We start from the raw sequence: 14,302 nt of genomic DNA, 5'->3' as shown, positions 1-14,302 counted from the left end.
AGTGTGTTTGTGTCCAGTTGCATACACAACCCTGTAAAAAAAACCCTAATATGTGATCATCTCCCACAGCGCATTCGCTCCAATGTTTACCTCTCATGCCGTTGCCAACTGACATATTTGTTACGTGCATTCCTGGTCTCACAGCACCACAGTTTAAAATAAAGTTGTAATTGTGCCGACTGGATCGGAACAGTACGGTTTTGCAACGAGAAGCGTTCGGCACGATGGTGGTAAAGTGCCTATTGAATTTATTAGAGTATAAAATATGATGCTGCGTTCTGAAAAACAAAAATTTTAAGGATTTGGCTTACATTTTGGGCAGTTTTCTTTCAAAACGGAGACACTTTTTATCTTGTGAAATCCAGGCAGTAAATTCAGGCAAAAGGAATCAGAATTCCCTGCATCATGTGTGTCTCTAGTAAAATAATCAATATTAAATTTTTTAAGAAACCGTTTGTTTCACAAAAATATCTTGATGGAATATAGATTTTTGTTCAGTTATATCAGGAGGTCAAAATATGGCAAGGAATGGCTCTTATCTGATATCATACTAACATGCTAACTAATAACACCTCTATTTTTCACATGCAGGATAAGTAAGGCTTTGTAATCTGGTCTGCAAGCTCCAAGAAATAAAGGGATGATGCAGTGGAGTGTCCAGGGTTTGACTAGTGCCACCCAAAATACTTCTTCAGTCTCTTCTAAAATATCCCCATCATCTTCACCATCTCAAATAAAGAGTGCAATTGAATAGATGAAGTCTATAAAGTACATTTCTAATCAAGTCATTATTGATTGAGGAAGTCCTCTGTGAGTTCAAACAATGTTTTTCTTGCACATGAGTTCCTCTAGTAAATTGTGGAATTGACAATTTCAGAGACTAATCAAGTTTTCCACTGGCTCCCACTGGTTACATTGCAGGTCTATCAGATATTTTCTCTAAGGCATACTCATACAATCTTTGCCCAGCATTGTGCTCTTAAGGGAACTCATAAACTGCAGTGCAAATCCACTAAAATAGTATTATCCAGCACTCACAGTTCTCTGGAATGTAAAGGTGCTCTGCAGAGAAATATGTTTTTGTCTGTTCCACATTTTGGCTTTTCGTCAAAGTTCTTCTCTTAAAGGACTTTGGATTTTTCACCATGGTTAAAGGGTTTGCTTGATCACATATCCAGGTTAAAAGCTCTCATGAGTAAGTCCAGGTCCCCTATGTTGGCAGCCTGAAAAAGCTCAGGCTGGTCCAGCATGGACAATGCTATCCGGAGGGCTGCCCAGATGTTTCCAGACATGACCTGGTGTGAAAACTGCCGACTCCTGCTCTTTCTCTGCAGACCCAGAGCTGTCAGGAAGTTACTGGCTGCCTCCCTGCAGAAAAAACAATCATTCATGTTCACAGGTCACACATGAATGATTAAATGAATAAAACAAGAAATTAATGTTTTATTTCTGTATGTTGCACTTAATCAGACTTGTTCAGTTACTTATTCAGTAACTGGACCATACAGGATTAATATTTGAATGGAAAGTTTGGTATGATGTATTTGACATAAATGGCTCTCCACTGCTTTTGCTTCAGGGCCCCAATTTTACATTGGACATAAGGTGGCGTCCCAATCCAATACCAAAGCTGTTTATCACACAAAAGTAAACATAAATGTTTTTACAAATCACACATTGAAATGTATTAATATTACCATGTACCAAGCATTGACAATCTGAAGATTTTCCAGATGATTATCTAATATATATATATATATATATATATATATATATATACACACAGTGCATCCGGAAAGTATTCACAGCGCATCACTTTTTCCACATTTTGTTACGTTACAGCCTTATTCCAAAATGTTTTAACTTCATTGTTTTCCTAAAAATTCTACAAACAATACTCCATAATGACAACGTGAAAGAAGTTTGTTTGAAATCTTTTCAAATTTATTAAAAAAAAAAAAAAAAAAAAAATCACATGTACATAAGTATTCACTGCCTTTGCAATGGCACTCAAAATTGAGCTCAGGAGCATCCTGTTTCCACTGATCATCCTTGAGATGTTTCTACAACTTGATTGGAGGCCATCTGAGGTAAATTCAGTTGATTGGACATGATTTGGAAAGGTACACAACTGTCTATATAAGGTCCCGCAGTTAACAGTGCATGTCAGAGCACAAACCAACCCATGAAGGCCAAGGAATTGTCTGTAGACCTCTGAGACAGGATAGTATCGAGGCACAGATCTGGGGAAGGGTACTGAAAAACTTTATGCAGCATTGAAGGTCCCAATGAGCACAGTGGCCTCCATCATCCATAAATGGAAGAAGTTTGGAACCACCAGGACTCTTCCTAAAGCTGGCCTCCCGGCCAAACTGAGCTATCGGGAGAGAAGGGCCTTAGTCAGGGAGGTGTCCAAAAACCTGATGGTCACTCTGATAGAGCTCAAGCCTTTCTTTGTGGAGAGAGGAGAACCTTCAAGAAGAACAACCATCTATGCAGCATTCCACCAATCAAGTGGAGAAAGGGTCATGTCTGGAGGAAACCAGGCACTACTCATCATCTGGCCAATACCATCCCTACAGTGAAGCATGGTGGTGGCAGCATTATGCTGTAGGGATGTTTTTCAGCGGCAGGAACTGGGAGACTAGTCAGGATTGAGGGAAAGATGAATGCAGCAATGAGACATCCTTGATGAAAACCTGCTCCAGTGTGTTCTGGACCTCAGACTGGGATGAAGGTTCATCTTCCAAAAGGACAACGACCCTTAGCACACAGCCAAGATAACAAAGGAGTGGCTATGGGACAACTCTGTGAATGTCCTTGAGTGGCCCAGCCAGAGCCCAGACTTGAACCCGATTGAACATCTCTGGAGAAATCTGAAAATGGCTGTGCACCGATGCTCCCCATCCAACCTGATGGAGCTTGAGAGGTCCTGCAAAGAAGAATGGGAGAAACTGCCCAAAAATAGGTGTGCCAAGCTTGTAGCATCATACACAAAAAGACTTGAGGCTGTAATTGGTGCCAAAAGTGCTTCAACAAAGTATTGAGGAAAGGCTGTGTATGCTTATGTTTTTTTTTTATTTATATAAATTTGCAATGATTTCAAAAAAACTTCTTTTACATTGTCATTATGTGGTATTGTTTGTAGAATTTTGAGGAAAATAATGAATTTAATACATTTTGGAATAAGGCTGTAACATAACAAAATGTGGAAAAAGTGAAGCGCTGTGAATATATTCCGTATGCACTGTATATAACTTGGGATTTAAAAAAATATATATTAATAGGGCTGGTCACTGCACAATAGTCTTGGTCTTTTCAAACATATTTCTCAACACAACTTTGTAAAGTTTGAGCGGCAGGGTAAATTATATGGCGTCGCACACCAGACGTGTCTGCTGGACTACAGGGCTCATTCTAAAATTCGAAAGAAACAAATTCTATTGAGACACACACTGCTGCTCACCATCTCTGGAGGCTGCTCAAAATTCTGCAATGCCTTTGAGCTCAACTCGCATACATTTCCATTAAAGGGATAGTTTACCATTCAGTCATTGTTTACTCACCACTGTGTTGTTGTAACCCCATATGACTTTCTTTTTCTTTACACAAAGGGAGAAATTATGAAAATGTTTAGTTTTCAGTGATGTCATACAATGGCAGTCTAATAAATTATTCCATTAGACTCATGATTGATATAAAACATAGGTTTGGTGCGAAATAAACCAAAATCGAATGTATTATTTAGTAAAAAATCTTCACTGACTGTTGATGTCGTGTGCGCATTCACGAGTCTGCACATGAGCTTTAGAGCTCTCTGCAGAAGAGCAACAGTAGTTATGCAGCATGCATGAGATGGGACATTGAAGAAAAACTTGGTTTGTTTAGCTTCAACAGTACCAACAGCAAATTTAACAACATAAAACACAACATAGCTGCACACAATCCAGAGAACAGAACTTACAAACACAGAAGAGTTTGTAGTGGAAGTCGAGATGCATTTCCATGTCCAACCCTATTTGTTTCAAACGGAGTCCTCCATTAAACAGAGAGATAGGGCTGTTAGCATCAGTCATATCGTGTCCTACGTAGATGCCAAATGAAACACAATAAAAGTTTTCTTTTATATGTTAATCAGAGTTTTTTGTCATAAGCAGCCACGACGAGCAAGGGGACATACAGTCGATTGCTTGGTTTCTATATTTGGCGTCACGTCTGATAACCCCTTCCGCTATGAACTGGCACTGGTCCAAAATGCGATGCAGGGTGCGAGCACGAGGTGATTGTCTGTGGTCTGCCTAGAATAAGGTATAATGTGCAAGAAAGGGCAGCATGTGAGCAATTATTGAGCAGGGTCTCAAAAAGCTATGTTGTGTTTTCTGTCGTTAATATTGTTGGTGGTCCTGTTGAAGCGAAACAAAATGAGTTCTCGCATGCTGAGTAACTACTGCTGCTTTCGTGCAAAGAGCTTGTGTGCAAACTCATGAACGCGTTCAGGAAACTAATGCTAACATCACCACTGCTGCCACGTGAACATGACGTATAACAACACTACGGACACTGAGGCGTGTCCTGACAGTCACACGTTGATCGCAAAGGCAATGCTAGTAGATTGCACAAAATTTTTATGTGTTTTTGTTAAATTTGAATAAAAATAAATATAATGTCTTTCCTTCTTTTAGTTTCTGCCTGACTTGCAACTGACGAGTAAATTTTGACCAGGCAAGATTTTTGTTTATTCAGTTGCCATGATTTGCAAGATGGTGCCGCAGACGGTCACCTTGGTGTGTGTGTGTGTGTGCGCGTTGTTTTGTTTGGTTTTGTGTTTTAACTTTGTTTTTTGCGACGGTACCTGGAGCTCTTTCACCAGAAATTCAGACAATTTATTAAATGCCAGACCAGAGAGGAGAACAGTGGATCACTGTTACACCACGGTCAGGGATGCTTATCATGCCGTCCCCCGTGCTGCACTGGGACACTCTGACCACATCATGGTCCACCTGATTCCTGCGTACAGGCAGAAATTAAAGCTCTGCAAACCTGTAGAGAGGACATCAAGGACGTGGAGTGAAAGTGAAGCTGTGGAGGATCTCCAGATGTGTTTTGACTCTGCTGACAGGGACGTGTTCAGGACTGCTACAAACAGTCTGGATGAGTACACAGAGGCTGTGACGTCATATATCAGCTTCTGTGAGGACTGCTGTGTTCGCACCAGGGTGAGTTACAACAATGACAAACCCTGGTTTACTGTCAAACTCAGAAGGTTAAGGTTTGATAAGGAAGAGGCCTTCAGGAGTAGGGACAAAGACAGATTTAAAGAGGTGAAGTACAAGTTACAATCAAGGCGGTGAAAGAGGCTAAACGACGGTACTCTGAGAAGCTCCAACACCAGCTCTCAGCCAACAACTCTGCGTCTGTCTGGAAATGGCTCAGGCAGATCACAAACTACAAGCCTAAAGCCCCCCCAGGCCATTAAGGACTGATGCCAAGCCAACGACCTGAACGAGTTCTACTGCCGCATTGAAAGACAAAGGGACAGTCCTGTAACCGTTCCCCACAACACCTCCCAGCAAAGGGACAGTCCTGAAACCATCCCCCAAGACACCTTCCAACAACTCCAGCTACAGTGCATCACCTCCACCTCCCCCACCTCAGCAGGGGTCTCGGCAACCCCACCAATGCCCACCTTAAAGGTACCCCCCTCCACCCGCCCACCCACCTCAGTGACGACTCTTTCCATCCATGAGAGGGATGTCAACAAACTCTTCAGGAGACAGAACCCCTGGAAAGCTGCTGGACCGGATGCTGTCTCCCCATCCAGCTTGAAGCACTGCTTCACTGTCTCCAGTGTTCACAGACATTTTCAACACCTCACTGGAGACATGTCACGTGCCAGCCTGCTTCAAGTCCTAAACTATCATCCCTGTTCCCAAGAAGTCAAGGACCACATGACTTAATGACTTCAGACCCGTCGCCCTGACCTCTGTGGTTATGAAGTCCTTTGAGCGCCTTGTGCTTACACACCTCAAAGACATCACGACCCCCTCCTGGACCCACTGCAGTTTGCATACAGAGCCAACAGGTCTGTAGACGATGCAGTCAACTTGGCCCTCCACTACATCCTCCAGCACCTGGACTCCGCAGGAACCTACGCCAGGATCCTGTTTGTGGATTTCAGCTCTTCCTTTAACACCATCATCCCGGCTCTGCTCCAGGAGAAGCTCTCCCAGCTAAGTGTGCCTGACTCCACCTGCAGGTGGATCATCCTGTCTGACAGGAAGCAGCATGTGAAGCTGGGGAAACACATCTCTGACTCACAGACCATTAGCACTGGATCCCCCCAGGGCTGCGTTCTTTCTCCTCTGCTCTTCTCCCTGTACACTAACAGCAGCACCTCCAGTCACCAGTCCGTCAAGCTTCTGAAGTTCGCGGATGACACCTCCCTCATTGGACTCATCTCTGATGGTGACGAGTCCGCCTACAGGTGGGAGGTTGACCAAATGGTGACCTGGTGCAATCAAAACAACCATGGTTATGGTTGTGGATATCATGAAGAACTCAGCCTTGCCTGCACCTGCACCTGCCCCCATCACCCTCTGTGACTACACAATTGACACTGTGGGATCATTCCGCTTGAAACTATCATCTCCCAGGACCTCAAGTGGGAGCTGAACATCAGCTCCCTCATCAAGAAAGCACAACAGAGAATGTACTTCCTGCGGCAGCTGAAGAAATTCAACCTTCCAAAGACAATGATGGTGCACTTCTACACAGCCATCATCGAGTCCATCCTCACATCCTCCATCACTATCTGGTATGCTGCTACTTCTGCCAAGGACAAGGGCAGACTGCAGCATGTCATCCGGTCTGCAGAGAAGGTGATTGGCTGCAATCTGCCGCCTCCAGCACCCTGAAGTGTGCTGGAAAGATTGTGGCTGATCTCTCTCACCCCGGCCACAATCTCTTTGAGACACTCCCCTCTGGCAGAAGGCTGAGGTCCATCAGGACAAAAACCTCACACCACAAGAACAGTTTCTTCCCCCACCACTAGCCTTATCAACAAGGCCCACTCTCCACCTCTTGCTCTACATGCCACTGTACTTACTCTGCTGTACTGCTCTCTTTTATTATTATTCTTACTTTTAATATATACTGTGTATACATATTTATGTTGCTTATATTTTAATACTTGTTTCTCTTAACTTTCTTATATTTAGAGAATGTGTGACACACGCCTACAACACCAAAACAAATTCCTTGTATGCGTAAAAAATGGACTTGGCAATAAAGCATTTTCTGATTCTGATTCTGATTCCAACTAGGCTCGCGCCTTCCAAGGGCTTCTGAGAACAGAGCGCGAAATTGCAAAGCTAGCAGTGTTTGAGACTAGCTACCAGCAGCTACTGCCCGGATTATGCAAAACTGTCTGATTCCATTAATTGCAAATCATCAGAATAAGGTAAATGCACTGGCTATTGTGATCTATAGTGCTGTAGGTGTTTTGGGTTTAGTGTTAAAACTGAATGATATCAACATTGAACATTATTAAATATTTTTTAATTAATTAGAAGATGAATTCCATGATTCCAATTACATGCAGTTGTCCCAACAAGCATTTAAAAAAGTAGTTGGTAGATCTTATTGAGTTGGTCATTTAAAAGTAGATAATCATGCAAAAAAGTGTGGACACCACTGACATAGAATATAGATTAACATGGCAGAGGCAGAGCTGCATCTTCCACCAAATAATTACAAATCCAATGTTTGGAAATACTTTGGGTTTTATAAGAGAAATTGAGATTTTAATAAAACCATGCAGTTTATAAAATATGTCATGCTGCTATAAAATATACAGGCAGTATGACTAATTTAACAACACACTTGAAGCACCGACAGGAAAGCACATTTGTCTGCTGGCAAGTTACGGAACATTTCTTCATTGTTTATCCCTGAGAATCCTTAAATTGTGTCACTGTCAAATCTGTGAACTCTTAAAAGTGTCACTGGAAACAGAACAGGAAAAAAACATCTGGTATTATTTAATATTTTTTTTTGCACTACAAAGGCCTTTTTGTGAAAGGTCCATGCTTTAGAACTCAGAAGGCACTTAAGTTAATTCATGATTTGCTGTCTGTCTGAACCAAAGCAATAAAAGTGAACTATCCATATTGAATTGCATAGCATCATATTTTTTCCCATCGTATTGTGTTAAATCAAACCGAAATTGGATCGCATTTCATTGTAATAGGGGTGAATTGTATCATATTGCATCGGTAGCTGCTTCATATGTATCTTTAATGTATTGTATCGTTGGCTATGCATTGAGATGCGTATCGCATCGGCCTCAGTTATGGAGATGCACATCCCTAATAGGTAGTGAATTTTTTTTACAAAATAATAAATTTTTTCACAATTTCTCTCTTTGTATAAAGTAAAAGAAAGACAGTCATATGGGGTTCTAACAACACATGGGTGAGTAAACAATGACTGAATTTTAATTTTTGGGCAAACTTTTAATTCTTAAAAACTCATTATAAAAGACATTATATAGATTTTTTAGTCTAGCCATCCCATCACTGGATGATATATTGGGTACATGTTCTGTATCTTTCATATAGCCTACACAATGTATTTTCTGTTACAAGTACATCTTTTTGTGGTTTGACAGCTTGAATAAAATGTCTTTGAATCTACATACAGAGAAATTGCATAATAATTTCTAATCACATCGTTTCATACACTAAACTGCAAACTCATCAAAGTCACACGGCAGTCTCGTCGCAGAACACAACCAGGGCAAACAAGCTTTCTGGGGAATGGGAGGTCCGTGTGGGGTTAACCGGTGGAGTGGCTCCCATTGGAATCCCCAAATCGCCCCCAGTGCTAACTGATGCAGCATAATACCCATAGGTATAAGGGCCGAGATGGGGAGCCACTGAGGTGGCTTTCCCTCTGATGAAGGAAAACTGTTCTCGCAGTGAGAACATGACCCACTTCCGATGGAATGGGTCATGTATGGACAATGTCCACGCGGAGACATCATGGCCGTCAGAACCACTGGCCAATTCCCACTGGCTTTTTCTCAAAGATATAAGGTGTTTGGGGCTCCCAAGGGCAACCCCTAGTGTCACTACATTGACACAATGTCAAGTTAGTGACAGATAGGGAAAGAGTGTTATGGATCTTAACCCCACTGAGATTTGTGGGATCAGCTAGACTGTAAGCTGCGTGAGAAGTGCCCGACAAGACAGCCACATCTATGGCAAGTGCTACAGGAAGGCCGGGGTGAAATGTCACCCGAGTATCTGGACAAACTATAAGCTAGAATGGCAAGGATCTGCAAAGCTGTCATTGCTGCATGTAGAGGATTTTTTGATGATAACTCTTTTAAGTAGTTTAAGAAGTTTAGATTTTTTTTTTCAAATTGTGATAGTAATTTTTCCATGTTATTAATGTCCTGACTATACATTGTGATCAGTTGAATGCCACTTTAGTGAATAAAAGTACCAATTTCTTTCCATAAGAGCAAAATCGGAACATTATTCTAAACTTTTGGCCGCCAGTATATTGCAATATTACAATTCAAGTTTTAGGAGTTCAACTTTTTTTTCGGTTCAGCTCTTGTCTGCTAGAGAGGCGCAACACTCCTGGTAGAATGGGCTCGTAGGCCAGCAGGGGGCGGCACGTGCTGGGCGTGGTATGCCATAGTGATGGCATCGACTACCCAGTGGGTGATCCTCTGTTTGGAGAGAGCGCTTCCCTTCCGCTGTCCACCGAAGCAGACAAAGAGCTGCTCGGAGCTTCTAAAGCTCTGTGAGTGATCCAAGTAGATGCAAATAGCACCTTACACCTCCTTACACCTCTCAGGAACCTGATGATCAAATTGTGCTTCCCTAAATACTTACCATCCACTGCATCGTGATGTGTCACTATGGCGGCTACATACACTTTCAAATTGGAGGGGGACAGCTGCCCTCCAACTTTTCCTGCAGAAAGGAAAGTACTGATCCAACAAAGAAAGTCCTTCCTCAGGGGAATTCGCCGGGGGGGGGGGGGGCTTTTGCGAAGAGCATGAGGTCCGAGAACCAAATCTGGGAGGGCCAATAAGGGTCCACTAAGAGGATCTGCTCCCCGTCCTCCCTGACTTTGCACAACTTCTGTGCAAGTAGGCTCACTGGGGGAAATGCATACTTGCGCAGCCCCAGGGGCCAGCTGTGTGCCAAGGCATCTGTGCCTAGGGGAGCCTCGGTCAGAGAGTATCATAGTGGACAATGGGAGGATTCTGGGGAAGCAAACAGGTCTACCTGTGCTTGGCCAAATCGACTCCAGTTCAGCTGGACCGCCTGTGGGTGGAGCCTCCACTCTCCCCAAGGCATAACCTGCCGCGACAGCGTGACCGCTGTGGTGTTGAGGTGGCCCGGGATATCAGTGGCTCGCGGCGACTTGAGCCGGTGCTGACTCGAAAGGAGGACACGCAGGGCGAGTGTGACATACGGTGAAAGCGTAGGCCGCCTTGGCGATTGGTATACGCCACCGTTGCCGTGTTGTCCATCCGGAGCAACATATGCTTGCCCCGGATCAATGGCAATAGCCTCCTCAGGGCAAGTAGTACCGCCAGCAACTTGAGGCAGTTGTGCCAACGCAGTCGCAGGCCAGTCCAAGGGCCGGCGGCTGAGTGCCCGTTGCATACGGTGCCCCAGCCCCATTGGGAGGCATCTGTCATAACCACGACGTGCCTAGGGACCTGGCCTAGGAGAACTCCTGCCCGTAGGAATGCTAGGTCTGACCAGAGGCTGAGAAAACGGCAGCAAGCCTGCGTAACAAGGATGCGGTGTGTGCCGTGGTGCTATGCTTGTCTCTCCACTCTGGTCTGTAGCCAGTGCTGAAGTGGTCTCATATGCATCAACCCAAGCGGCGTGACATTCGCTGAGTGTGTCATATGCCCCAGGAGCCTCTGAAAGTATTTCACTGGGACTAATGTGTTCTGTCTGAAAACATGTAGACAGTTCAGCACTGACTGTGCACGCTCGTTGGTGAGGCGTGCCGTCATTGAGACCGAGTCCAACTCCATACCGAGAAAAGAGATGCTCTGAACGGGAGAAACTTGCTCTTTTCCCAATTGACCCGAAGCCCAGGGGCTGAGTAAACTGCTCTTTTTTGAAAATGTGGGTACTGCAGCCCGTTGGGCATACGTCGAAATACATTTTTTAAAGAAATAAGGATTCTCCACCCGACCCTCCGGCGGGGGAGGGAGTGGTCTGCTTATAAGCTCCCATAGTGCAGTTTCCTGAGTCCCGGGGCTGCCCATCTCAGGGGCACTTTTAAGCCTTCTTGGGGTTCTTGGTGGCCGGCTGTGAGGTGGGTGGCGTCGCAGTCCTGCGGGTAGCTCCATGCCGGGGCCGGCACTGAGTGGTGGGCTGTGGTGGGGCTGGTGTCAGAGCGCCGTAGATCCAACTGCGTGTAGAAATGAATGGAGGTGGCAGAGGAATTCAATGTCTGGGCTCTGCAGGAGCGACCCCTAGTGTCAACTCATCGACACAACGTTGAGTGAGTGACAGGTAGGGAACTAAGGCTGCAGTGGGCCTACCATTTGTATACCTCAGCAGAAATCCATATGTTTTTCCAGTCGTTTATTGTCCAGTTTTGGTGAGCCTGTGCCCGCTGCAGCCTCAGTTTCCTGTTCTAAAATGACAGTAGAGGTACCAGGAGGGGTCTTCTGCTGCTGTTTCCCAATTGGCTCAATGTTCGAAGTGTTGTATGTTCAGAAACACTGTTGTAACTGTAACTGGGTTACTGTCACCTTCCTGTCAGCTGGCCATTCTTCTATAAACTCTGTCATTATCGAGCCATTTTTGCCCACAGAAATGCCGCTCACACAATGTTTTTTGTTTTTCGCACCATTCATCATTTCGCATGAATAAATAGATGTACAGGTGTACCTATTAAAGTGACCAGTGAGTGTACTGTATATGGTTACAGTAGTTGCATTTATTACTTGCAATTAACATTGTATTTTGCCCCACTCTCCTGTCAATGACCCTATTAGAGTAATCATCCCATTACTGAGTTCCAACCCCGCAGTTGAAAACCACAGTCTTATATATCTTTCTAGTCTTAAAGGGAGAAAACAGATGGATAGCCTAGCTCCTTTTCTCTCGGTCACTTGCTTGTTCACAAACCTGTGAGCACCCATGTTAATGCAGCTGATGCCCAGGTTGTAACGTGACCGAATAAAGCCAGGCTGCAGTTCCAGGGCTCTGGTGTAGGCCTCCACTGCCTCCTCGCTGCGATCTCCATTAGCCAGCGTTGCCCCAAGCCGATTCCACAGCAAGTAGTCCTGTACACACCAAGGGGCTTTAAAGATTCTGTGGTTACATGCAACTAGGCTTAATAAAAGTAAGTTATGACTTGACATTTCAAAATATTAATTTTACCTTTAAGTACAGTGACACTGGATTAAACACAGTGGTAAAAGTGACATCTAAGTGCATGGTGTTCTAAGCTGCCTCTTCACACTATTTGACTACAATATTTACTGCAAAAACTACTGCTGTTTTTTTAATAAATATTTTACAGTTAATATGGCATGCTTCAGATCAATACATGATTTATATATTTTAATATATAAATAATGCAAACTAAAGTTATAGGTTAAAATAGGCCCGTAAAGTTTATGCAAATAAACAATCTACATCACTCAAAAATTATTTTAAGTTGAAACTCTACATGGCACAAGCTGATTGGTCCGTTGACATGCAATCTGTTAGCAAATTAACAGGTGTACTCTCTAATATTTAAATTGTTGTTAACAGGTAAGACAGTTTCACTGCAGCGCGCACCAAGAGTTTTCTCTCTGAAACCCTCCTCCTCCCCAGCACATGTCTAGATCTTAAAGGGTATTCTGCAGCAACAGCATGAATTCATCTAGACGATCACACCTGAGATAGTACAAAGTTCTAAAAAACAGAAGGTTTATACTCATCCTCAAAACATATCCTCATTCCTTATACTATCAGTATCTAGTAGGGGTGGGCGATATGACCAAAATCTTAGGCTATATCATGATATCACAAATTTTATGTCATGATAACGATATATATCACGACATAGATACATTTTTCACACACACACACAAAAAAATTATAATTGGTTTATATATTTAAACAACCGTATAAAAATAAAATAGACTATTTTGAAGGAAATCCAGTCATTTAAATAAATATTTTAGAAATGAAAACTACTTCCTCTTATATAATTTTCTCTTTATTTGGAACTTTATCAAACATAGTCAGAGTAAAAAAACAATTGGTGGTATTCAAAACGTGGTAATTAACCTTAACACAACGTTAAACTTCACATGTCAGTCTGATGTGATTGACTATATTATTATTATAAAACACTTCACAAGCCTCTTAATGGTTTAAGTCATCTCTGTAAACAGTATTTGAATATCTGAAAGCAAATACAGTTTTTCTTCTAATATCTAACATAATTCGAACTGAACATTATTAAGGCCGATGATGTGTGGTTTATTAAAATCCGCATGACAGATGACACATAATTTTTGGCACATGACACATTGTTTTAGATGTTTTCCTCATCAGTGTTGGTTAGAATGTCAGGCTCTCTCGCCATTTGAGATGTTTGACTTACTCCATAGTGCTTTATGGTAAAAAAATACAACAACACAACAACTCAAATCTCAGCAGAATTCAAAAGGGTCATGTAAAAAAAATTAAAAAAAAGTTTGTTTGGTGATAGAAAGAAACCAGATTGAGTAACGCAAGTGTCTGTGGAGCCCAATCTGGAAACCTGCTAGACTCGCGCATACTTTCATGCTTCAGAGACAGCGTGTTTAAAAATCACGTGATACACAGCTGCATGTGTCTGATGAGAAATATATTCAGAACGTGAGATTAAAGTAATTGAATTTGCTCCGGTGGCCCGCAATATAGTTTGGGCTGCCATTGAAAGTTTGTCAGTACATGAAAAACCCGGTTTCTTAAATTCTCTCAGTCTCACATAAAGCCGCTCTGTCTTCCTCCTCCATTCTGGATTATCGTTTGTATCGCGGTTACACAAAACCTTTGTGTAGCTGCGATACAAACGATAATCCAGAATGTATACCGGTTGGCAAATTTCTAACGGTGTATTGTGTCTACAGGAATATTGCTCAGCCCTATCTAGTATCGATAATACAAAGGTATCTAGCATTAAGCTACAAAGCACAAGTCTATCCTAACCACGTCAGTGAGCATATACAGGGCTTTACAAATATTTTTGGATACAGAATAATTAAAAT

General features: G+C 42.8%; 1 protein-coding gene across 1 annotated transcript in view; it reads right to left on the bottom strand.

The window, feature by feature from the left end:
- Positions 1–1,132: 1,132 nt before the first annotated feature.
- Positions 1,133–14,302, bottom strand: part of pex5la (peroxisomal biogenesis factor 5-like a) — a 106,385-nt gene continuing 93,215 nt past the window's right edge. The window contains exons 13-14 of the mRNA XM_052130795.1: positions 12,180–12,337; positions 1,133–1,368 (exon numbers count right to left, since the gene is read on the bottom strand). Coding sequence (XP_051986755.1) covers positions 1,167–1,368; positions 12,180–12,337 — 360 coding nt within the window. The 3' untranslated portion in view covers positions 1,133–1,166. The remainder of the gene's footprint in view (positions 1,369–12,179; positions 12,338–14,302) is intronic.

This window comes from Xyrauchen texanus, chromosome 7 (genome assembly GCF_025860055.1).
Source record: "Xyrauchen texanus isolate HMW12.3.18 chromosome 7, RBS_HiC_50CHRs, whole genome shotgun sequence".
Taxonomy (NCBI): domain Eukaryota; kingdom Metazoa; phylum Chordata; class Actinopteri; order Cypriniformes; family Catostomidae; genus Xyrauchen; species Xyrauchen texanus.
This window is presented reverse-complemented; position numbering and strand designations above follow the sequence as displayed.